Raw genomic sequence first — 23,125 nt, 5'->3', positions numbered from 1 at the left:
ACATGATAGCCTTTAACTGAGACTGCTGTCTGAGAAATTTCAGGCTGGCATTATCTAACCCTGGTTGATATTTTTATTGTCACTCTTTTGGTGTTTCTGAGTTCCTAGGGGTGAGGAGTCATCTGTGTTCTTCTGCCTGCATTCCTCCCCTTTTCTCTCCTAAACTTTGGTCCTTTTCAAAGTTTTTTTTTTTCTTCCTTGTTCCTTGGCTTAATTTCCCCCATTAACAGGGCCACCATTTAGAAAAGCCAATTCTCACTTGAGAGTTTTAAAATTTCTCTCCTAAATGAGACACACAACGTAACGTCGTGGGGAGGATACAGAAGGAGCAGAGGCCTGGAGTCAGGCACAGGCATGGGCAAGCCCCTCGGGCCAGGCTTCCTCATCTGCGAAACAGTCAGATTAGATTAAACTCTGTGGGTCCCCTGCAGTTTTTAAATGTTATGCCTAACAATAAAATGAGAATAATTTCTACATGCCACTTTGAAAATCAATCTCAGTGGTTCATAGTTAACCCCTCCACCCCAAAATAAAGGAAAGCTATACTTTTGGGAAGGAATAAAAAAAGAGATAATCCCAAAGACAGCAATGGGAAAAGCAAAGGAAAGCACATTTAGATATAGGAGACCTCAGGGCTGCTGAGTAATAAGTGTGCGTAATAGCACCTGAGCACTGGAATGAAGGAGCAGAGGTGAGGCAGGAACAAGAGTAAGGAACAGGCCCCGGACATATCCAAAACCCCAACCAACCTGCAATCACCATGGAAGCTTCAGCTTCTACGTTTTCCTGTTTCCAAGGGCCCTTATTGAACTCCTTCTCTCGGAGAGATACCTCGTAGGTTTTCACGTGCCGCCCCTGAGGGTCCTAGGTGGGGAAAGGTGGAGTGATTAGCCCTTAGGACGGGCGAAGCTTGGACTGGAAAGGAGTCCTGAAAGGGACAGGCCACTACCACCCAGCATGTGACCATCCTATCACGTTGGCCTTACTATCCTGACCCATCTGTATGTTGACAGCCACCAACTAAGCCTGAGACTGCGTAGACTGAGACTCAGACCTACTGTTTCTAACAATTCAACCAAGCAAGACAGGGTTAAGAATTAGAAAAATCAGGGGCGCCTGGGTGGCTCAGTCGTTAAGCGTCTGCCTTCGGCTCAGGTCATGATCCCAGGGTCCTGGGATCGAGCCCCGCATAGGGCTCCCTGCTCTGCGGGAAGCCTGCTTCTCCCTCTCCCACTCCCCCTGCTTGTGTTCCCTCTCTCGCTGTGTCTCTCTCTGTCAAATAAATAAATAAATAAAATCTTTAAAAAAAAAAAAAAAAGAATTAGAAAAATCAATCTGACACACTATACTAATCACCATAGGAAATACAACGTACACAGGTATTATCTGTGGGTACTTATAAGATATATGCATGTTCTATGGCCTCAAGGAATTTTTGAAATAGCTTAAAAAAAAAAAAAACATACATTGAGAAGCTAAATATACACCTAAGAGATTAAAAATTTTGTTTGAGGGGTGCCTGGCTGGCTCAGTTGGTGAAGCAAGCAATTCTTGATCTCGGGGTCATGAGTTTGAGCCCCATGTTGGGTCTGGAGATTACTTAAAAAAAATTTTTGCCTGGGGGCGCCTGGGTGGCTCAGTGGGCTAAGCTTCTGCCATCTTCCCCCTCTTCCTCTGAATCATGACTCAAACCAGGCCTAAGGCTGTCAAAGTCACCTCTGAGAGACTAAAAGAGCAGGGACGGGGAGGGTGCAATCAGCCAGCGGGAGACGGCCTCAACAACAGCCAGATGAAAGCCTAAGAAGTTATGGAAAGAATTCAACACTGTGTTTCGGGGCAGGGGCCATATCTTAATCACTGTTAATAGCTCCTGACATACTTATAATGACTACCTTTTACACAGTAACTCTCTAAATATTTACACCCATATTTGAATTTTGGGCACAAAACAGGAGATAGTCATTTTTAGTTGATGAAAGATCTTTCCATCAATGACCAGGGGTAAGACTGAACTTCACAAAAAGTTCAAGCTGGGGGTTTGATTTGGGCCCCTGAGAGCACACGCGTGCGTGTGGCACACGCACACATGCACACACACACACACACACACACACAGGAATGAAGATGGGTCACAACTGGCAGCCCTGAGGCTAGGAACAGTCAGCCTTGAATAACCAACATCAATGTTTTAATGACCTGGTATTTACAAAACTGAAGAAGGGAAAGAAATTCTAAGTTTTTATTTCACCTATGATCAGTAAAGCACAGTGAACAAGATCAAACAAAATCCCCTGAAGTAGTTTCAACCTTATTCAATTGAACTTCATCCCAACAAGCCTCTGAACTCTAGCACTTATGGTGACACTAAGGAATATACAAAAATACATCAGTGTTCCCAATACTTAACACAGCTACCAAACGTGCCCACACACAGCACTTGGACTCGGACTATGTTTCCTTCCACCATTTATTCAATCATATGCAAGTGAAATGACCGCATGCTGTATGGCTTCTTGTTAAAACGCTGAGATTTTACCAAGATAGAGCAAGTTAGTCTGATGCTCTGCCACCCCACCCCCCACTTAACAAATCTGGCTCAGAGAACAGCTGCCCTGGATCAGCTCTGCTAAAGTTTTAGGCACAGCCTAAAATAGAAGTCAACAGCCAACAAGTCACCAGAAAGTGAGTGCTGGACAAAATGCAAACCCCTTCTTAGAAGACATAAGTAAGTAAACGTCACCAAGATGTTTTTTTCTTTGCTTATAAGGGCAATTTCTAGATCATTTCTCTACAGCTAAGTTTTAATAATCCCATAGCATGCCGTTAAGAGACTCAGACAAAGTATAAACTGGGTCACCCTATAAAATCTCCAAGGTCCACAAGAATGTAATCTCAGGATTAAAACCTGCTACCAGCGCCAGAGAGCTTCCTGCCTTATTAAGTACTACTGCACTGCAGACGCAACCGAAACCTGACCCATATTAATTATGCTGTTCAAAGCATTTCAGGACAAATACATTACACTCTCTGCCTACCCTACTACCAAATCCAGACAGTCCAATTAGTGAAAATCAACTCCCACAACGTGAAACCACATAGCTTTTCCCTCTCTCCTCCTCTCTCTCTACCAGTACCTGGTAGACAAAGCAGATGGTAGGTGCTTGGCAACCATATAGAAACTTGACGTCGATGACATGCAGCTCCTCGAGGCGGATGTTAAAGGCCTTGAGCTCTTTATTGTCCCGATCTAGCGGAATAACCTTGAAAAGGCCATCATAGAGTCGCAGGCCAATCATCCGGCACTCAGGGTCGATGATGCCAATAATGCCCGTCTCCGAGGGGCGGCCAATACGGTCCTGGGAAGTAAAACTGGGGTTAGGGAAGCATCTCAACACTCAAAGTAACAGAGGACATCGGGCACCTCTTCCCCAAGATGATTTTAGGGGTGGTGATAAAGCTAGTGGCATCCAACTGACACGCCAGGGAGGCCAATTACAGTGCATACCTTCTTGCAAAACGCTAATTCTCAATGTTAGTGCCCTGTCCCTTGGACTCTTCCTTTCTTCATAAAAGCTTAAACCCTTAGTGTTTTCCCCCTGTTTCTCTGATCACAGAGAGAGCCCCCAGCAGTTCAATTTTCTTTATCAAGTCATGACAGCTCTATCCAAAAAACTCTCATCAGCCTGAAGCAGCCACCTCACCTGGACATTGCCATGGGCTCGTGTTATGATATCAATGCTCTCGCCACTCTGCTTATACTCCAGGATGCAGGCATTGTATTTAGCTGTCAGGATAAACAGTAGGTCCTTGCTCTCGCCCTGGAAACCAACATAATACCATCAAAAGAAGTTCTTTTTGAAACAAGAATACTATCCAGCCTCTAAGCATTTTTCTTTAAGGATGCTAAATTCCTTAAGAACTTTCTTTTCTCCCTGAAGAGAAAAATCCATAGTGAGTAGGTAACACACATCAGATGCATACACCCTAAGGGTGTGTGCAAAAGGCCAGAACTGAAGCTGGTAAACATCTAGTCTGCACTTTGATGATTGTACATCTCTTTGCCCTACCTACAATAACGTCTTGTCTATTTCCATCTCAGGCTAATCTCACTCATTCCATTCAAATTCTGAAAGATGAATGTAATGCCTCCTCTAATCCTCTCCCAACTATTTGAAGGGAGAAAAAAACATGATTAACAATGCAAGCTAAAATGGATCTACAAAGTCTTACCTACTTATTAACAGAGTCCCCCAAAGAGTGAATATTTTGTTCAAAGGGTTACAATTAAAATTTTGAATCCACTGTGTTCTTGTCAGATTCAATTAAAATATAATGAAACAATATGGATGAAAACATCTGAATTACAATAATGATAATACTATGAAAACTGTTAACACCAAATGTTTGCTATGATTTAATAGCTCCTATGTTATTAAACATTTCATCTTCTTAATAACCCAGAGATTTTATACTGTGATCCCCATTTGGACAGGCAAATAAGGCTCTGAAAAGTTAGGTGATACCCGAAGTTAAAATTAAGAAGGAATAAAGCCAGGACTGCCCTAACCTAGAGCCTACTCTGAATCAGTATGGTGACCCACATTTCAAACTGCTTTAATTTCCCCTTCTAAAGAAGTCAACTTAATCAATTTTTTCCTAGTGACTCTCTTCTACTTCTAGGAAGCTTGTTCAAGAATATAAATTGAGGGAAGCCTCAGTGGCTTAGTTGGTTAAGCATCTGCCTTTGGCTCAGGTCAGGATCCCAGGGTCCTGGGATGGAGTCCCGCATCGGGCTCCCTGCTTAGCGGGGAGCCTGCTTCTCCCTCTGCTTGTGCGTTCCCTCTCTATCTCTGACAAATAAATAAAATCTTAAATATATATATATATACAAATTGAAGCCCGCCATTCAAAAGAAAAAGATTTTCTCTCCTAAACCTCACTCCACCCACCCCAAGCAAAAGTGTAAAACAATGTAAAACCATCTAAGTTCTCGTTGCTGGGCCCAACCCAGAGCACTTACCTTGGGCCTGAAAAGCTCCATGACTGCAATCTTCCCATACATGCCCACCTCTTTGACGGGCCGAAGCCCCTCAGCAGTGACCACATAGATCTCTAATCTCGTGTTTTTGGCAATCAACAGGTTCAAGTCTTCAGCTGAAGTAAAGTGTCCTGAAAGGAACAGATCCTCTAACTTTTGAAGCCAGAGCAGTACCTAAATAATCCTATCACTTCTACTTAAATGCCTCCAGAATTCTCATTTACTTCACATATTTCTCTGGCTCCCTCCATTCACTTAACTTCTCGCCAAATCCAGCACCTCAAAGAGTCTCACTTCATACATTCAAGAAAGCTACTTCCCTAATCAGACTAAGAAAAGTGGACTGGGCCTAAGAGCAGCATGTCCTTCAACTGACAATGACTGTGAAAACCTTTCAGATGGCTCTGTGCCCTCAAATTTGACTTTTCCTACTGCAGTGGCTGACTTATCTAATTAAGGGACGCTAGAAAAAGTGTACATCTCCATTCAGTCCTTATCTAAATTTTCACAAAATCTTGACCAAACAGAGCAGAACAAATGCAAATTCTCAGAGCTTTATATGAAAACACTGCTTTGTCCACATCTCTTGCCTTCCCCGCAGTCTACCAATACCCTGGTCCACACTCCTTCAGAGCTTCCCACTCTACAAACAACAGAGTTTTGTTTTGGAATCATGATCAGTATTTACATAAACATACAAATTTGAGGTCTTCATGTTCTGCTGAGAACATGTGGATCATGATGCTTATTCCCGGGTTCTGGACATCTGTGTCCTTTGTAATCCTTGCAGTCAACAAGGCAAACCCAGCACTGGGCTGGGCCACCCGAACCCTCTTCTCCAGCAGCTCCCTCGAGTAAACAACAGCCCCGGGCAAAGAGAACTCCTCTCCTTTGGGTGAGTGCGTGCATTCCTCACATCCCTCCACCTCCTGCACCTCCCAGGCTCTCCCCCAAGAAAATTCTGACCCTCCAAGTCGCCATCACCACGGCCCCTTCCCCTAACCACACGAGGCCAATCTGGGGGCCCAAGCACCACCGCACAATCAACTCACACATCGCTCTCTGCCCCAGTGGGCCCGCCCCTGTCCCCGAGGCCAAGTGACCTCCCAAGACGAAAGGGGACCCTCGAGCGTAGCTTTTGCTCCCCAAAAGGCGCGTGCTGAAGACAGCTTCTTTTTAAAGTCGTGGGCTGGGGGGAGCTCCGTCGGCCGCCAGCACCTCCCATTCCCGGGACTCGGTCCCGCCCGGCCGCCCCAGGGGCCGCGGGCCTCCCTAGGCCTCGGTTCCCCCCAGCTCCCTCCCTCGCGGGGTCTCCTGCCCTGGCAGCCTCACCGGTTACGCAGCCGTTCACGGCGGTGGGCTTCTGTGCCGTTACCACGTAGTTGTACGACATGTCGAGGTCTGGGACAGCCCGTCGGCACCCGAGCGCAACGATAGGGAAATGGACACAGGCGAAGAGACAGGGGCCCCCACCCGCGCGCGGCGAACTCCACTGCCGCTGCCTCCGCCCCAGAGACACGTTGCAGGCCAGAGCGGCCGGGGCGCGAGGCATCACGGGACGGCCTCACCTGGCCTCTTGGAGGACTCACGGCGCCCTAGGCGGCCAACCAAAGGAGGCCCCGCCCTCCAGAGGCCCCGCCCCGTCTCTTACCGCCAGAGCCCGGAGTACCCGGATGAGGGCGTGCCGTCGGGGGTCGTTGTGAAGCGGCTGCGGCTACGGAGGTGGCTGGTGAGGGCGTGAGCGGGTGGGGGAGGTGCGCGGACACCCCCTCCGCTCTCGGAGCCGACCCGCCGCCCTCAGCCCCAGTCCGCGCCCTTCGCCCGTCCACAGACCCTGTCCTCTCCCCCTGCCATTGCTCCGGGAGCTCTCGGGGCTGTTCTCCCTTTTGGAACCGGAAGTACTGCAGAGGTCTAGAGGGGGAGGGGCCTGACAGCAATTTGTGCACCTCCCAGACTAGAACCGAGGTCCGGACCTCCCTCTCCTTAGCACCCCCAGTTCATCCAAACTCAGCCGGTACCCTCACCTGACCCTAGAATGATTGATCACCCCACCTCACCTCGAAGGACACCAGGAGGCTCGCCTCTCCCGTTATAAACTATGTTTTATTTTTCAGATTTTGAAGGACCCACTGGGCCACTTACCCAGCATTATTCGTGCCCCTGTTGCTGTGCAAATTCTGACCATCAAACACAATATCAGAATTTCCTGGATGAGACCCTTAAAGGCCCAGGAAAGCAGTCAGCCCCGCAATTTCCAGGCCACTCCACACCAGAGAGGCTTTGCTAGGAGTAAGGGGGAACCACGTGGCTTAGAGTACCTTCAGAATGCCACAGAGAAGGCGACCCCACTTTACAGATGAGGAAGCTGAGGTTCCAGGGAATTTGTTTACCTAGGATCCCCCAGTAAGTCAGAGGCAGAGCTAGGCAGGGACCCTGGTGTGGATTCTTTCTCTTGCAGACACAGCATAGGACCCTGGATGACCCCAAAAGACCTCTGAACAAGGCTGAACTGTGGGGAGCTAAAATGTCATTGTAGTTTACCTGTGTGATCTCCCACACCAAGGACTCTGCCTGACTGGGGGTACTGAATTACCGCTAGAAAGAACACAGGCTTTGTAGAAAGACTAGGTGTGGGTTTGAGTTCTGGCTCTTACCAGTGTGACCTTGGACGAGGCACTAGAGCTCTCTGAGTGTGGTTCCCAGAAGTAAAATGGGGTCAGAGATTCAGCTGCCTCCTTCCTGGTGCAGTGCCAAGACCAAGTGTGTGAAGATCTTCATAAACTAATTCACTGCACATGGTGCCCACGTAAGAGATGAAGTTACTCTGTGGGTAACTGCCCGTTGGTGATGAGTTGGGGTGCTGTTCCTGGGCATAGAGGCAGCCCAACATGGATCGATCTGTCTTCTGGCAGCCAGGTGCAGGTGTGAAGCTTGGTCAGTCCCCATGCTCTTCTCCATCCCCAGTGCACGTACTCGAGTTTGGACTTGAATCAAAGTCTGGGGCAGCTCCCTCGTTACCAGGACCCCGGAAGCGTGATTGTGCCATAGGCTGCCAGTGCCTCCAGCAGCCCATACTGTTCCCCTCTTTCTGCAGGTGCTGCTGCCACGTTCATTGTGCTTAGATCCCCGTAGCACCCACAGGGTTGCCCGTCCTCCAGTGCCTCAGTGCGAAGGTGTGAACTCAGCGTGCCTCAGAGCCTCCCCACCATGGTGAGTCCCACGAGGGCCAGGGTAGGGGAAGGACACTGTGGTCTTGGAGCAGTGGGGGTGCCAGCCCTAGGTGTGCTGGAGTTCCTTACACCTTGACGAAGAGACGCTGCTGCCTCCTGAGGTTCAGAGAGGTTAAGAGACAGCGTCATCGTCCCTCTCAGGGCAGAATCCCTGCTTCCCTCCATTTCCCAGCTGGTCCCAGCCAGGCCCGGGGCTGCAGCCCCTGAGTCCCTGCAGGGACTCGGTCATACATTTAGATTGGAACAATTATTAATTACCTACTCTGTAATAGGCACTGTACCAGTAGCCATGAGGGATCTGATGCCTGTTCCTGAGCCTAGGACAAGTGTGGGCTGGTCCCAGAGGTGGGATCTGCACTGTGGGAGGCTCAGCATGCCCCCGGGAGCATCGCTCCAGGCCCACTCTAGAACTAGATCTGAACCAAAGCAGGCCTTGGACAGACCTGGGTTCCAATTTCAGCCTGTCACCAACCAGAGACCTTCTTACAAGAGACTTGATCTCTCTGAGCTTTTTTTTGCCTTCTCATCTGCAGTGTGAGGCAGATTAAGGCCCAGCCTCCAAGCGGCTGCAACGCGTTAATCAGACCAGAATCCTGGGGGCCTCACTCAGTGCCTGATCAACTTCCTTTCCTTTTCATCCTCTTAGGCTACTGGGAACCAGGTTTGGCACTGGTCGCCGAGCCCTCCTATGGCTCTGGTTCAGAAGTGGTTGCAAATCCCAGGCAGGACTGTCAGGGATGGTAGGGGGGGGGATACATTCTTGGAGGGTGGTGGCGCTGGAGGCTGGGCTTCAAGTTGAAACCAACTCACAATTTCTTTGCATATTCCAGTCCCCGGAGGGCTCTGAGAGCCACAAGCCCATGCCCTTACTAGGGCAAGACCTCTAGAAGTCTCAGCCTCCCTTAAGCCCCTGGGGAAAGCAGCATGATAAGGCTAAAATGGAACCATCTTTGGAGCCAGGCCAACCTGGATACTTGCTGGCTGTGTGACCTTGGGCAAAGTCATTGAACTATGCCTCAGTTTCCTCTCCAGGCTAATCTTTCCTCCACGGGGTTATTGGGAATATTGAGTGAAACATGCTCAAAAAGCGCTTAGACCCTGGGCCTGGCTCTCAGTCACTACTTGGGAACAGAGCCAGTAATAACAGAGTTACCATTCCGCTTGCTTCCTGCTGACCTGGACTGCTCTCCTTAACCCAGAGCAGGTGGCTTGGCTTTGGCTCCTGCCAGGCCCAGGAAAGGCCAGAATTTGCTCAAGGGAACCAGGTGCCTGCAGGTTTGGGGTAGGAGCCTCCGGGAAATGCCCCTTGACAGGACCTGGCTCAGCTGCAGCTGCCCAGGGCCACCAGGTGGCGCTAGGAGCCTGCCCTCTGGGTCCTTACTGGGCTCCAGTCTCTCTCTCTTTGTGACAGAGGCAGAAGTTCCAGCCTGGTCTGCACACCTCGTTCAGCTAGCACCACCTTTTCAGAACCTGCTTGAAAAAGGGAGTAACTGCCTTTTATTCAGTTTTTAATCTACAATAGGTATATTTTACTCTAGTTTAGTAAGTCCCCGATTTGCTGAGTAGGACAAAGGTCAGAACAACAAGGTGTCCTCCCTGAGTTCTCACAGCTGGTGAGAGGCAGACAGGGATTTGAGCCCAAGAGCTCGTGACCATGACCGCAGAACCCAAAGCCTTTGCCACTCTAGCCCCCACGCTGTCTACTTCTGCCTATACCCCATGTCAGCTCAGCTCTACCCTCAGGCCAGCTGCCCGAGACCCTCCCACCAGAGGTTCCCCATGGCCAGGTTCCACTTGCCGCTTGTGAGGACCTGCCCACCTCTTCCTGGTGGTCACTGGTTGCTCAGGTCATTCTAACTTGCTTCCTGGCCCGGCCACCGAATGATTTCACACCTCCAGACCCTGATGTATACTCTCCCTCTGCCTGGAATATCCTCGTCCTTTTTGCCTTCCCCCATGCCCCTCACGCCCTTTACTTCCCTAACTCCTGCTTCTCCTTCCCGAAGACTCCCAGGATCCACCGAGGAGGTGGTACAAGCCCATTCCTCTCGTGTAGCACTTCGCACAGCATGTGGAGATGATCTCTCTGTTTCCATCAAGGGCAGGACCAGCATTCTGTCTGGACCAGCACTGGGCACACTGAGAGGCTCAGGAAATGTTTGTCTGGCACCAGAGGCCCAGTTGGAATAGCAAAGGAGTGTGGGGCCAGTCTCGTACCTTCTCTTGGCACAGGAGCCTCAGCCTGGGGCTTCTTCTCCTTTGACAGAAGAAGGCTGTTGGGCCCTAATTTTATTAAATTTTTCTAGACTCAGGACTCCGGTTCCCTTCTTTGGTCTATATTGAAGCTCTTCTTCCAGATAAATTTAAGCCGTAGTCCAAAACACCTCATAAATTTTGCCCTCAATCAATTAATCCCAAATTAAGAGAACTCACAGAAACCTCCGCTTGAGAAAGTCATGCCCAATTCAAGGTACTGCCATGTCCCTGGAGTTTCCCTGGAGTCCTTATGGCTCAGGGGGCTCAACCATAGCGGTGTGGCTGGGCAGGATGGGAGTGTCCCTGCCAGCCACGCCTGGAACTTCCTCCCGGCTCCTATCTTGCAGACCTCCAAAAAGCTGGTGAACACGGTGGCGGGCTGTGCCGACGAAGCCTTGGCTGGTCTGGTGGCCTGCAACCCCAACCTGCAGCTCCTGCACGGCCACCGCGTGGCTCTCCGTTCTGACCTGGACAGCCTCAAGGGCCGGGTGGCGCTGCTGTCGGGTGGGGGCTCTGGCCATGAGCCTGCCCATGCCGGTGAGTAGTCTGGGACAGAGGTGGGGGGCAGGTGCTGGGCACAGTGGATGGGGGCTCCTGGGAGATCCTCGGTGCTGCTAGGAGGTTTAGGACAGAGCCCAGGTCAGGCCCTGGTTCCCGCTGTCTCAATCCCTCAGGCTATCATCTGGGACCAGTCATGGTCTTTCTCTGGGCCTCAGTCTCTACCATCTTTAAAAACACAAGTTTGGGCCAAATGATCTCTCGGGCCCTTCCAGCTCTGAATCCTGGCTTTCCAGGCCCCCGAGCCCTTCCCCTCCTCCATGAAGCCTTCCTGACTTTTCTAACCTAGAGTAGTATCCCTCTTCTGAATTCCTACCCCACATTTCCACATACATCACAGACAGCCCTGGATTGTTTCCTGCTCAGTGCCAGGCATGTGAGCTCTCCTCAAGAACTCCTGGGGGGGCGGGGACCAGGCTTTGTATCCTCTGTTCCTTTCCTGTCTCCCTCGGCAAATCCATCCATCCACTAAGCACCCTTCATGAGCACCGGTCGTCATCTGGCACCGTTTGGGCACGAGGGATATAACGGTGAACCAGAAAGACAAGGTGCCTGCCCTCACAGAGCTTCTGTTCTCCTTTGGGGAGACCATAACCAGGTAAATGCATAAGTGAAAGAGAGTGTTCCAGAGCATGTTAAGTGAAGTAGCAAAGACGAGAGCGGGGAAAAGGAACAGGGAGTCGCTGGGGATGGGGTGATGACTGCCTCCGTTGGGAGGTCAGGGAAGGCCTCTCCAAGGAGACTGCTCCTGAGGAAAGGTCTGTGGAGGGCGACCCAGGTGCTCTTTCAGCACCAAGCCCACCGCGGGGCTCACCAAACCATGAAGCCCAGCAGCGTGGGAAGGCCCCGGGGACTGCAGACACGGGTCCCCAGCCAGTATTTGCTCCGTCTCCAGGTTTCATAGGGAAGGGGATGCTGACGGGGGTCATCGCGGGGGCCGTGTTCACCTCCCCGGCGGTGGGCAGCATCCTGGCAGCCATCAGGGCAGTGGCCCAGGCGGGCACAGGTAATCCTGGCAGGCGGGAGGGGCTGCTGTGGGGAGGGCAAGCGCTGATGGGGCCCTGCTGGCTGTTACTGCAGTGGGGACCCTCCTCATCGTGAAGAACTACACTGGGGATCGGCTCAACTTCGGCCTGGCCCGGGAGCAGGCCCGGGCTGAGGGCATCCCCGTGGAGATGGTGGTCATTGGGGACGACAGTGCTTTCACAGTCCTGAAGAAGGCGGGCAGGCGGGGACTCTGCGGCACAGTGCTCATACACAAGGTGAGATTTCCCACCCGGGACACTGGCTGGCCGGCACCCCCCACCCCTAGCCTTCTCTTTCCAGGCAGCACCGGGGACCTGGACCTTTCCAGCCAGCCCATGCCCCCCGCCCCAGGAAGCCACTCCTTCCCCAGGACTCCCTGATCCAGGAAGGCCCACCATCCCCTCAACTCCCTAAGCCCAGAATCTAAGTGTTTTCCCAGACCCTTCCCTCTACTTCCCCCACACCCAGCCAGTTGCCCTGTCCTCGTGATCCAACTCCCGAATTGCCTCTACAATGCACGTGCCTCTCAGAGCCCTGCCCTTCCTGTCCCAGCCTTGGTTCAGTGCCCATGTGCTCATGCCCACCCAGCTGCAGCTGCTCCTCACGGGGCTCCCCACCTGCTTCCTGCCTCCCCCTCCAGTATGTTCCCCACGCTGCCCCAGAGATACCTTTCAAAAATGTGTACCTGACCAGGTTGTTTGCCTGCTGAAAGCTTTCTAGGGTTCCAAGAGTCAACGTAGGCTCCTTGGTCAGGCGCCCACCACACTCTTGCCCCTGCTCCCCAACTTTCTAAGTTCATTTCCCGTCGTGTCTCTTAGGCTCCATTAACACCAGTTCACTGCATGCCTGGGCTGCGGCTTCCTTCTGGGGCATTGCTGGTGCTTCATCTAAGGCTATGAAAATCCTTTTCTTGTCCAGCCCCGCTTGGGCCTGGCTAACTCCTACGATTCTGCAAGGGCCCACCACCGATGTCCCTCCTGTGCAGAGGCTTCCCTCCTCCATGCTCACATGGCATGCTGTTGTGATGGACCACCTCACATTTAGTGTTCAGTTTGTGTGTGTCTGTTTCCCCAGCGCCACCCCAGATTCAGAGTCCTCCAAGGTAGGGACTGTCACTCAGTCACCTTTTTTCTTTTTAGCACACACTAAATGCTTGGCAAACGGTGGGTGGGTGTGTGAGTAGGGAAGGACAGCCACAGTGTATATGCCATGGAGAACCAGCTCTAGGCTAGTAATCAGGAAACTGGCCCCCAACTAGCTATGTGACATTGGACCAGTCACCTCCCTTCTTTGGGCCCATTTCTCCATTTGTAAAGTCCCTTCTGGCTCCCACAGATTGGGGTTCTTGAAGATTCCAGGCAAGTGCCCTTTGAACACAGAAGGTGCGCTGTTCTGCCCTAAATATGGTGGGCCAGGCTGATGTGGCAGTACCGAGATGCCTTCTTCCCAACTAGAAACTCAGGCCCAGCCTGTCTCCTCCCCGCGAGCCGTACACTGACTCCTTCCTCTTATCTGTGGGTGCAGGTGGCAGGTGCCCTGGCTGAGGCAGGTATGGGGCTGGAGGAAATCACAAATCGGGTGAGCGCGGTTGCCAAGGCCATGGGTGAGTGCTGGCCCGGGGATTTGGAAGGGGAAGGCGGGAGGTTGAGGCTGACCTTGGGACTGACTAGGCACAGGTTCCTTGTAGCTGCATAGGACTTCCCAGGTGATTCCCCAGGGGCTGGGGGAAGGTCTCCCTGGGGGAGTTCCTAGGGACTGGTAGCGTGGGGTCCCCAGGCTGGGTTTCTCCTTCACCACTGAGGTGATGAATGTGGCATCCTGGCTCAGTGAAGAGGCTGCAGTGGCCAGGGCCCCCGAAGCCTGACGCCAAGAACAGAACAGTCACCCTTTCCACACCTCACTTCCCGTAGGGACCCTGGGAGTGAGCTTGTCCTCCTGCAGCGTCCCTGGCTCCAGACCCACCTTTGAGCTCTCACCGGATGAGGTAGAGCTGGGCCTGGGTAAGTTTGGGGCCACCTCCTGTCCTGGGCCTGCCTGTGCCCTGGGTTTTGCCCGCATCTTATGCCCTGGGAGCTGGTGCCAAAGTGGTCTTAGTATTTTTTCTAGGCTTTCTGTTTTTTTTAAGTTTATGTATTTAAGTAATCTGTACACCCAATATGGGGCTCAAACTCACACCCTTTGAGATTAAGAGTCACATGTTCTTCTGACTGAGCCAGCCAGGCGCCCCAATATTAGTATTTTTAAGTGGGCACTTGAGGCCCTTCTGGCCCAGCCTGTCTGATCTCTTTACCCGCTTTGCCGTCCGTACCCAGGGCTCTGGCCACAGGGGCTCTGTGCCCCACCTACCTCCTTGCCTTTGCTCACGCCCTTCCTGGGCCCTTGGGCCCCTGCCAAAATGCAGCCCTTCCTTCAGAGGCGGTTCAGAGGCTACCCAGCTCCCTTCTTCCTCCCCCCCATGCTTCCAAAGTGATGGGCAGAGACCTCAGGTAGCCTTGGCTGTGATTGCCTCTAGTTGAAGCTACTTAACTAGTTAGAAATTAAGTAGTTAAGGCTCTGGTTGTCTCCACCACCCAGCCATAAGCTCCCAGAGAGTGGAGACTGTGTATTTTTCTTTATTCTGTCCATCATCCCCCACACCCCTCACATCCACAGCGTCTAGCTAGTGTTGAGCGCTTCGTAAATCCTTGAGAAAAACATGATGAGTGAGTCCCCAGGCCCTGAGTGGGTCAGCAGTGACCAAATCTGTCCACAGGGATCCACGGGGAAGCTGGCGTGCGCCGGATAAAGGTAAGTGGACTCCCTGGCCCCGGGTAGTCTAGGACCAAGGCCGTCCAGCACAGCTCATGCTGGCTCTCGCTCTGACAGATGGCAAGCGCCAACGAGATTGTGACGCTCATGTTGGACCACATGACGGCCTCCTCCAGCGTGTCCCGGGTGCCTGTGCAATCCGGTGAGGGGCTGTCACGCTGTCTCCCAGCCTTCTGTCCTACGCTGGGCAGGGGCCTGGAGAGTCTCACGCTGGTGTTGTGTCTGTCCACAGGCTCCTCAGTGGTGCTGATGGTCAACAATCTTGGTGGCTTGTCATTCCTGGAACTGGGCATCATAGCCGACGCTGCTGTCCGCACTCTAGGTGAGCCCCGCACCAGAAGGGGGCCTCCCCAAGCGCTGGGGCTCCTTTCCCTGCAGCTCTCTGAAGCTGGACAGAAGAAAAGCAGCCACGACGGAGTCTTGAGATGGCCCTGAGCGGGGGCTGTGGGAGCAGACGAGCTCAAGTCAAACCATCACTGTACCAGCTGATTGCTGGGTGCATTGAGCCTCTCTTCTTGTCTGTGAAGAAGGGGCAACAGTAGTTCCTGCCTTTTAGGGTTGTCGTGAGGATTACATGAGATTAAACATACGTGTCACACTTAGCACAGGGCCTGGCACCCAGTGAGAACTCAGAAAAGGAGACTTGTAATTACCCATCTTCCCTGTAGAGGGGGCACCTCCAGGGAATGTGGTAATTCGGGGCATCCTTGAGGGATGGTGGGAGGGAATCTGGCCATCTCCCTACTAACCTCAGGGTCCTAGCTTCCAAAGTCCTTGTTTTCCTCTTCCTGTTTCTTTCTCTGATGCTCTGAGGATAAGTGCCCATCCTCCGCTCCTTACCTCATGGACTTCCATGCTCTGGTATTGCAGAGGGCCGCGGGGTGAAGATCGCCCGTGCCTTGGTGGGCACCTTCATGACAGCCCTGGAGATGCCCGGCATCTCTCTCACTCTTCTGCTGGTGGATGAGCCTCTCCTGAAACTGATCGGTGAGACCTGGAAGCTGCGGTCATCCAAGCCAGGCCTCCTTGTGGCCAGAAGGAGCCACAGGGCACTTGGAGACAACACCCCATCAGGGCTGACCATCACCTCTGTAGAGACACCCTCTGTAGAGACACTCCAGCCTTCAGCTCTCACTTGAGGAGTTGGTATTAGGATCCTCCCCAGGGACCCTCCATGCTTCCCTTGTATACAGTTGGCATTCGGTACTTGCTTGTTGATATGGTGGGAGCCAGGTGGGGAGTCCAGGTCCCACTTGATCCCTGACTGGCTGACCCACGTCTACGAGTCATCCTGCTGTCCCTAGATGCTGAAACCACCGCGTCAGCCTGGCCTAACGTGGCCAAGGTCTCTGTGACTGGGCGGAAGCGGAGCCGGGCCGCCCCTGCTGAGCCTCTGGAGGCCCCCGTTTCCACTGTTGCAGGAGGTACCAAGCCCTGCTGTTGGCAAAGGTGGCCCGGGGCTTTTCCCTGTTCTCTGAAGGGTGCAGGGTAGGCGGGGGCTCTTGTACCCACACCTTCCACACTGGTCAGGGTGGGTTGTGGGAAGGCTGGGTGGGCCTCTGCACCGCTGTCCTCCGTCTCCAGGTTTGACCTCGAAGCGGGTGGTCCTCGTGCTGGAGCGGGTGTGCACCACCCTTCTGGGCCTGGAGGAGCATCTGAATGCCCTGGACCGTGCTGCCGGTGACGGGGACTGTGGCACCACCCACAGCCGCGCTGCCAGAGGTGGGTGCAGGGTCCCTCTGGGGTCCAGAGAGGGCTGGTGTAGAACATGGGTTCTGAGATTTTGGCATTTCGTGAACCGGAACCACTTCAAAAGCATGGCGAGTGTTCGCGTGGAATGGCCAACATTTATTTTGCCAAGAGAGATCATTCACAGAACCTGGCACCCCTTTCTCCTTTTTTCCTAAGAAAAGGCTCTCCTAACACTACAAATGTAGAAGGGTTGTTATTACAAAATAAAATGTAATCTTTTTAATGTTTTATTATTTTGAGAGAGAGTGGGGGGGAAGGGGCAGAGGGAGAGAGAAACCCAGACTCCACACCGAGTGTGGAGGCCGGCACAGAGCCCCTTCCCACGACCCTCAGATCATGCCCTGATCTGAAACCAAGTCGGACGCTCAACCGACTGCACCGCCCAGGCGCCCCAAATGTAATTTTTTAAAAAAAAAAATACGTATTTACGTAGGTGTGTATGTATGTACCCCAAAATCAAGAGTCACATGTTCTGAGCCAGCCAGGTGACTCAAAAAGTAATGTTTTACAGTGAATAATAACTTTAGGTTCAAGGGAAACTCCTACAATTGTCCTTGTTTTTCTCAGCTTAACGGAGACTGATGAAAAGCTCTTAATTATCCAGCATAGTTCTGTCAAGAATCAGGGCTACCCCGGGCCTGGCACTGATCTTGCTGCTCTGAATACAACAGTGAGCAAAGCAGATCAGACTCCCTGCCCTCACGGCTCGTGGCTTATGTTCGGGTGGGGGAGGCACACCGTCAACAGGGACTATCAGGAAGAGATAGAGGGTGACAGTGCGCGGGGCTGAGGAGGAGAAATGAAGCCGGGAAGCGAGGCATGGAAGGTCAGGTTGAGGGTGTCTGGGGCACGCCCCAGCTTCTGGGTGATGGCCAAGGTTCCTGCCAGTCCCCGTTTCCCACCTCTCCCCAGACCGCACCCGGGATGTAGAAAGGGAGCTTTGGCAATCTCCTAGGTTGGTTCCCTCGGCCTCTGCCAGGGGCCATGCCTTCCACTTGGCGGTGAGGTTGGGGTGCGAGCGGATGGGAGGGAGGGTCTCTGAGTTCTTCATTTTTCTCTGCCTGCAGCCATCCAGGGGTGGCTGAAGGAGGGCCCACCCCCTGCCAGCCCTGCCCAGCTACTCTCTAAACTGTCCCTCTTGCTTCTGGAGAAAATGGGAGGCTCATCTGGGGCGGTGAGTGCCAGCAGCCCCTGGGACCAAAGGGCTGACCCAGAGGGGTCCCGGACTGGCCGAGGCCCCGGCCAGCCCCATGTGCTCAGCGTTCTGGTCCTACCCAGCTTTACGGCCTGTTCCTGACTGCAGCGGCCCAGCCACTCAAGGCCAAGACTGACCTACCAGCCTGGTGTGCTGCCATGGATGCCGGCCTGGAGGCCATGCAGAAGTGAGCCATGCAGAGCCCCATGCCTTAGACCAAGGGGGGTACTGGGCGCAGTGGATGGTGTCACCTGCTCCCAGCCAGGCCCTGTCCCCACCCCCACAGTGAGTCCCTGCAGGGAGTCTTACTCATCCTATTTCCCTGCCAGGTACGGGAAGGCTGCTCCAGGGGACAGGACCATGGTGTGTATTCAGCCCAGCCCTTCCCTCTTTGCAGTATAGAAGCCTTGAAGGCCACCCTCAGTGGCAGGGCCTGTCCTTACTCCCCTTTCCCTCACCTTGTCCAGCTGGATTCCCTGTGGGCAGCAGGACAGGAGCTCCAAGCCTGGAAAAGCCCAGGGGCCAATCTGTTGCAAGTTTTGACCAAAGCAGTCCAGGTGAGTGAGCAAGTTGATATCTTTCCTGTACCTGTTTCCTCCTCCAAACACGGAGAGCATTACCCATCTCAGAGGGTTGCTGTGAGGCTTGAGGTACGTGGCGCCCTAGGGCGTTGAGGACATAGCAAGCCCTCAGTAGATGGTAGCCTCTTGCCCTGCTAGAGGTAGGCGAGAGGTGATCTCTCCACCCTGGTGACAGTACTTAGGGTGCTGGTAGGGCTGGGACAGGAGGGTGTAGGGCCCATGGGAGGAAGGAGGCCTACTGGCTTGTCCTTGAATCTGCCCTCACGCTCCCACCACTCAGAGCGCAGAAGCTGCAGCCGAGGCCACCAAGAACATGGAAGCTGGAGCTGGAAGAGCCAGTTACATCAGCTCTGCGCGGCTGGACCAGCCAGACCCTGGGGCAGTGGCAGCCGCAGCCGTCCTCCGCGCCATCCTGGAGGCCTTGCAGGGCCAGGGCGTGTGAGGGCCTCCTGGGCCTCGGTGCCTCTCTCACTGCTGTGCAGAGGTGACCACTGTCGCTTCCTCCTGTCTTCCAACTGTTATCCTCCCTCACCGCTGGCCCCCAGGGCCTTGTCCTGAGTTCAGCAGGGAACCTCTACCAGCCTCCAGAATTCCTACAGGAACGGCAGGCCGAGTGGGTCGTGTACCACTTTGGCCCTGCCTTTCCCCTCTTCACGGAGGTGGAATTTGGGGGTCACCCCCTCTGCCCCCAGCCACCTCCGGGCCTCCACGATAGGCATTTTCCTTGGGTGACAATATGGCCTTGAACTGGCCATGCTGATTCAGTTTTAAGGCTCTTTGTGGAAGGCCTTCTGACGTTGAGTGAGTGTAGAAAAGCAAGCGAATAAAAAACCACATAGAAGCAAGAGCTCCTGCTTCTGCTGAGGGACCTTTTTCCAGGTGTGTGAACCAGTGGGCCCACTAATGCCCCAGGCACAAGGCCTCAGCCCCGGGTTGAAAATGATCATGACCCATCCCCTACCACCTGAGACCCAAGGGCAGGGTCTGCGCCGCTGGGCTGTTTCCCCATTCCTGTTTTCCAGTACACACACCACACCCGATAGGTGTGTTTGTCTCCGCACTAAACTTAAACAGAATTCACATATTCTTCGGGAATCAAATGGGACACTGGAAGAAATCACCACATTCTAAAGCTCAGTGGTTGAACAGAAACTGCACCCAAGCCAAACCCCAGGTCTCTCGAGAGCAACACCGTTCGAGAGCAACACTGACGGTGGGTGGGCGAGCAGGAAGGGGCTGTGGAGTCCGGTGCACGACACACGCCTGGCCCATCCTTCGTGCAGGGGCGCGGTAAAAGGCACCGGCGTGGACTCAGACCACACTAAATCCTGATTCTGCTTCCAACCAGCTACGTAAACTCAGGTCTACTACTTAGTCTCTTGGGACCTGTAAAACCAGAACTGTACCCGTCTCATGGGGACATGGATGAGCGCTGAAATAAACTGATGAAGGTAAAGCCCCCAGTACAGGCCAGGTGCTTATTCACTGAGAGTCACTATCATCACCGTCCCCAACTCCTTCTGGGTCGTCTGCTCCACCGCCAGGAGGTGTCCACAGCTGGTCACCATGGGAAGGGGGCTCTCCATCACAAGTTTGCCCAAACTTGGCTGCAGGCCCCCTCCATCCCTGGGCCTCTCTATCCAGGGTCCCCTGTCCCCCGTGGGTGTGCACCATGGGTCCCGAATCGCTAGGTATGGTTATCAGTGTGCACAGGATGCACATACCCAGAAGCTGGGAAGGAGACTGACATAAACATCTGGCCTGTGGATCCCGACTCTACCATTTCCTGGCTGAGGGACCTCAGTCACCAGTGACCAAGTCCCTTATCCTTTTTGAGTTCTGGATTATAAAACAGGAAACATTTCCTTCCTTGTGAGATAACCCAGTACTCAAAAGCTCTTCCTTATTAAGGACATCCACACAGACCACGAGTCACATACGATTCCAGGAGGACAATCATGGGATCTTTGGTGCCTTTTGGATTTCTGCTCCCAGGGCTGAGGGTCAGAACTGTCCAGAGGCTTTAATAAGTTTCTCAGAGCTCATTTAACCACAATGTCAGTACAGTAGAGAAGGCTTTGATTCTTAAACACATGATAAACGGAAATCAAGCTTCAGGTTACAGGCCTCCCACATGGAAAGGGGGGGCGCTGGTCACGTTGACTGAGGTGTCTGGCAGTCATCCCAATGGCTTCAAACGCTCCATCCCCTCAGGAAGTCCAGTCACAGTCCCGCCAGCGGGCCACGTCACGGTGTGGTGGACAGTCAGCCTCGTCTCCACCTGCCAGAGCAAGTGCAGCCAAGCCCCCGGTGTCCTGCTGCTTGTCACTAAGGACAGCAGTACGGAGCCGGGGGCCTGGCAGGGCTCGTTCAGAGAGGGCGGGAAAAGCCACAGCGCCATCACGGAAGAGAGGAGCAAGAACCCCAGCACCCCAACCCCAGCTTCTCCTCGGGAGGCAAGCAGCTGCTCACCCTCTTGTGTAACGGGAGACTGGATTTGGCCACGCAAGTCGCCCGAGGGGGAAATGAGGCAGCCTGACACTCAGCAGGGAGCACCTTGGGAAGTGGTCGTGGCCCCAGGGATCTGCTGGGCACAATGCACCACAACTCTGGCTTGTTTCACGCTGAGCTGGAGAGTGAAAATCAGCTGGGCTGGGGTTCTGCCAGCCTGCCCGGGGACAGACAGAGAAGCCCTGATCCGGGGAGCGGCAGCATAGGAAGCCTGAGGCCCCCCTGGCGCTCAGCCCTCCCGGGACAGTTGGAGGAACAGGCTGCCAGGGTCCGTCGGGTTGCCTGACTGTGACGGGGGTGCATGTCACGGGGCAAGGCCAGGACATAGGCCAGGGCTGTAGCAGCAGAGGGGAGCCGCACGGTCCCAATGCAGGCGGACGTGAAACAGAATGGCAAGGGGCAGTCAGCCCCTCCGCCGCTCTGCTGCCATTCTCCCCGCTCTCCTTCCGTCACCTCAAGATGTGCGTGCCCAGGCTCACGTGTGGCTGGGCTGGCTGGAGGTAACGGCGGATGATGCCCACCCCACGGTGGGGGCGGCCCAAAGGAAATGCAGGCCTTTAAGGGAAAGCTGCTGGACACCGCCGCCTCCCTCGCTTCTCACATGCGGACTGCACTTGAGTCCGGGCTCATCCGTGCCGTTGAGATTTTCTACCACATCCTTAGGGCTCTAGAGGGGAAGTCAGCTTGACTTCACACGCAGAGCGGGGGCAGCAGGAGCAGCTGTGGTGGGGCCAGGGGGGCCATATGTAAATGAAGACCGAGAAGTTGAGGCCAGGAAGGAGCACGGAAGCCGAAGCCACCAAGCAAAGCGGGCGGGCAGCACACTGGCGGAGGGAGCAGGCCCCGCATGGAGGCCAGAAGACGTCTGGGCAAGGAGCCCAGGGCAAGTGTTGCTGAAACCAGACAGGAGCCCCAGGCAGAGCAGAGCTGCTGAGGGGAAGCACCTCCACCTGCTCCTGGCTCACTCCCCATCACGCAACAGGGGCTGGAAAGACAGGCAGAGGCACGGTGGTTAACGGCCTCACATCAGAATAGCCCCTAACGTGCAGGGGCCCCCCGGGCCTGAGCTGTTCAGATAGACCCCCAACCTGCAGAGCGGTCCCCGCCCAAGCCACCATGGCTTTCAGGGATGCCCCAGAGCCCCTCGGCCTGATAGACACCCCATCTCACCACATCCTTCAGGCACCTGAGTGGCCAAGAACAGGCAAAACCCACTCCAAGCACTCACCCCTTCGGTAAGCGCCCATTAGGTAAGCTCCCGCCCCACGAGACTAGCCCCAAGGCTGGAAGAGTAGAAATTACAATACCCTTTCAGCATGCCCAAGCCCTTCCTTGGGGGAGAGAAGGCCACACTTTCCCCTCGTGAAACCACAGGAAGTTGGGGAGGGGCATAAAGACCAGTCCTCTCCCAAGAGACAGGCCCCTGGAGCCCCTGAGCCTGAGCAGCTGCATTTGCCACAACGGCTGGGGTACGCTACTTTGATACCAGTGCTCCCCATCAGCCAACCTAACCCCACCTTCAAGCTACTTGGTTTCCCACCACACCACTGAGTGGTCTTCCTGGCAAGGCCCAAGACTTTCCTGGGCGACCCTTCTCGAAACCTGGCCCTACCCCAACCTGGAAGGGGAGACCAGGACCCCATACCTGTCCTTCAGTCAGGATCCCTGGCTCTGGGCGTTTCCAAGATGAAACCAGGAGGATGTAGAGCACCAGGAGCCCGAAGATCACCACCAGCATCCCAAGGCTGTTGGCAAAGATAGCCTCACTGGGCAGACTGGAATATGGCTGGGTGGCATTGTTCCTGAAGATGACAAAACAGTGTGGGCCCTTGAGAGACTTTCCACCTGTTTTTGCCCAACACCATTAGCAGATGGTGAGAAAAGCTTCCAAGGACCATCTATGACCTGGAACGTTAACATACTAAGTCCCTACCACCATGCAAATATCTGCAGACTGCTTTCTACCTCTGAGGGAACTGAAGCTCAGAGAGGCAGGTGAGCTTGCCCAGAGTCAGAGAACTAGTAACTAGTTATAATGGCATAGCCAAGACTTAAACCCCAGTCTGACCTCATACCTTATTTGCTTTCACTACCCACCCCCCTGTCTTAAAAGAATGGGGGACGGTAGTGGTTAGGCATGCAGGCTGTAATCTTTTTTTCTTTTTTCTTA

The 23,125-nt window shown here is 53.7% G+C and overlaps 3 protein-coding genes across 12 annotated transcripts in view; 1 reads left to right on the top strand and 2 right to left on the bottom strand.

Annotated features, from left to right (window-relative positions):
* DDB1 (damage specific DNA binding protein 1) overlaps nucleotides 1–6,586 on the bottom strand; it is a 30,724-nt gene extending 24,138 nt beyond the window's left edge. The window contains exons 1-5 of the mRNA XM_081798015.1: nucleotides 6,371–6,586; nucleotides 5,021–5,169; nucleotides 3,702–3,818; nucleotides 3,135–3,356; nucleotides 750–864 (exon numbers count right to left, since the gene is read on the bottom strand). Of these exons, the coding sequence (XP_081654141.1) occupies nucleotides 750–864; nucleotides 3,135–3,356; nucleotides 3,702–3,818; nucleotides 5,021–5,169; nucleotides 6,371–6,431 (664 nt within the window). The 5' untranslated portion in view covers nucleotides 6,432–6,586. The remainder of the gene's footprint in view (nucleotides 1–749; nucleotides 865–3,134; nucleotides 3,357–3,701; nucleotides 3,819–5,020; nucleotides 5,170–6,370) is intronic.
* TKFC (triokinase and FMN cyclase) lies at nucleotides 5,828–19,291 on the top strand. Of its 6 annotated transcripts, XM_081798016.1 has the most exons (19): nucleotides 6,753–6,767; nucleotides 7,787–7,960; nucleotides 8,133–8,248; nucleotides 10,872–11,061; nucleotides 11,978–12,088; nucleotides 12,163–12,344; nucleotides 13,633–13,711; nucleotides 14,019–14,108; nucleotides 14,861–14,895; nucleotides 14,974–15,058; nucleotides 15,149–15,238; nucleotides 15,787–15,903; nucleotides 16,221–16,340; nucleotides 16,501–16,638; nucleotides 17,736–17,842; nucleotides 17,947–18,050; nucleotides 18,193–18,226; nucleotides 18,331–18,420; nucleotides 18,725–19,291. In XM_081798016.1, exons 3-19 carry the CDS (start codon nucleotides 8,246–8,248, stop codon nucleotides 18,884–18,886), a joined length of 1,737 nt encoding a protein of 578 aa, XP_081654142.1. In that variant the 5' UTR covers nucleotides 6,753–6,767; nucleotides 7,787–7,960; nucleotides 8,133–8,245; the 3' UTR covers nucleotides 18,887–19,291. The 6 variants fall into 6 exon arrangements, with proteins under 6 accessions (XP_030880689.2, XP_030880687.2, XP_081654143.1 ...); XM_031024829.2 differs by lacking the exons at nucleotides 6,753–6,767; nucleotides 7,787–7,960 and adding an exon at nucleotides 5,828–5,933; XM_031024827.2 differs by lacking the exon at nucleotides 7,787–7,960 and having other exon boundaries at nucleotides 6,656–6,767.
* Nucleotides 19,292–20,403: 1,112 nt separating this feature from the next.
* Nucleotides 20,404–23,125, bottom strand: part of CYB561A3 (cytochrome b561 family member A3) — an 8,834-nt gene continuing 6,112 nt past the window's right edge. For 4 of the 5 annotated variants that reach the window (XM_081798022.1, XM_081798023.1, XM_031024837.2 and 1 more), the window contains 2 exons: nucleotides 22,601–22,757; nucleotides 20,404–20,725 (listed from right to left, as the gene is read on the bottom strand). In XM_081798022.1, the coding sequence (XP_081654148.1) occupies nucleotides 20,624–20,725; nucleotides 22,601–22,757 (259 nt within the window). In that variant the 3' untranslated portion in view covers nucleotides 20,404–20,623. Of the gene's footprint in view, nucleotides 21,941–22,600; nucleotides 22,758–23,125 lie in introns of all 5 variants that reach the window. The other variant, XM_006730316.3, reaches the window with a different exon arrangement.

Source organism: Leptonychotes weddellii, chromosome 11 (assembly GCF_054177405.1).
Source record: "Leptonychotes weddellii isolate Sample4059 chromosome 11, ASM5417740v2, whole genome shotgun sequence".
NCBI lineage: Eukaryota > Metazoa > Chordata > Mammalia > Carnivora > Phocidae > Leptonychotes > Leptonychotes weddellii.
The sequence above is the reverse complement of the archived record's forward strand: the minus strand, read 5'-3'. Positions and strand labels throughout refer to the sequence as shown.

Excerpts from the sequence above, each read along its gene's own strand:
- TKFC (XM_031024829.2), top strand. Across the intron at positions 15,239-15,786 it reads CGCTGCTGTCCGCACTCTAG|AGGGCCGCGGGGTGAAGATC; the intron begins GTGAGCCCCGCA and ends CTGGTATTGCAG. Across the intron at positions 17,843-17,946 it reads TGGGAGGCTCATCTGGGGCG|CTTTACGGCCTGTTCCTGAC; the intron begins GTGAGTGCCAGC and ends GGTCCTACCCAG.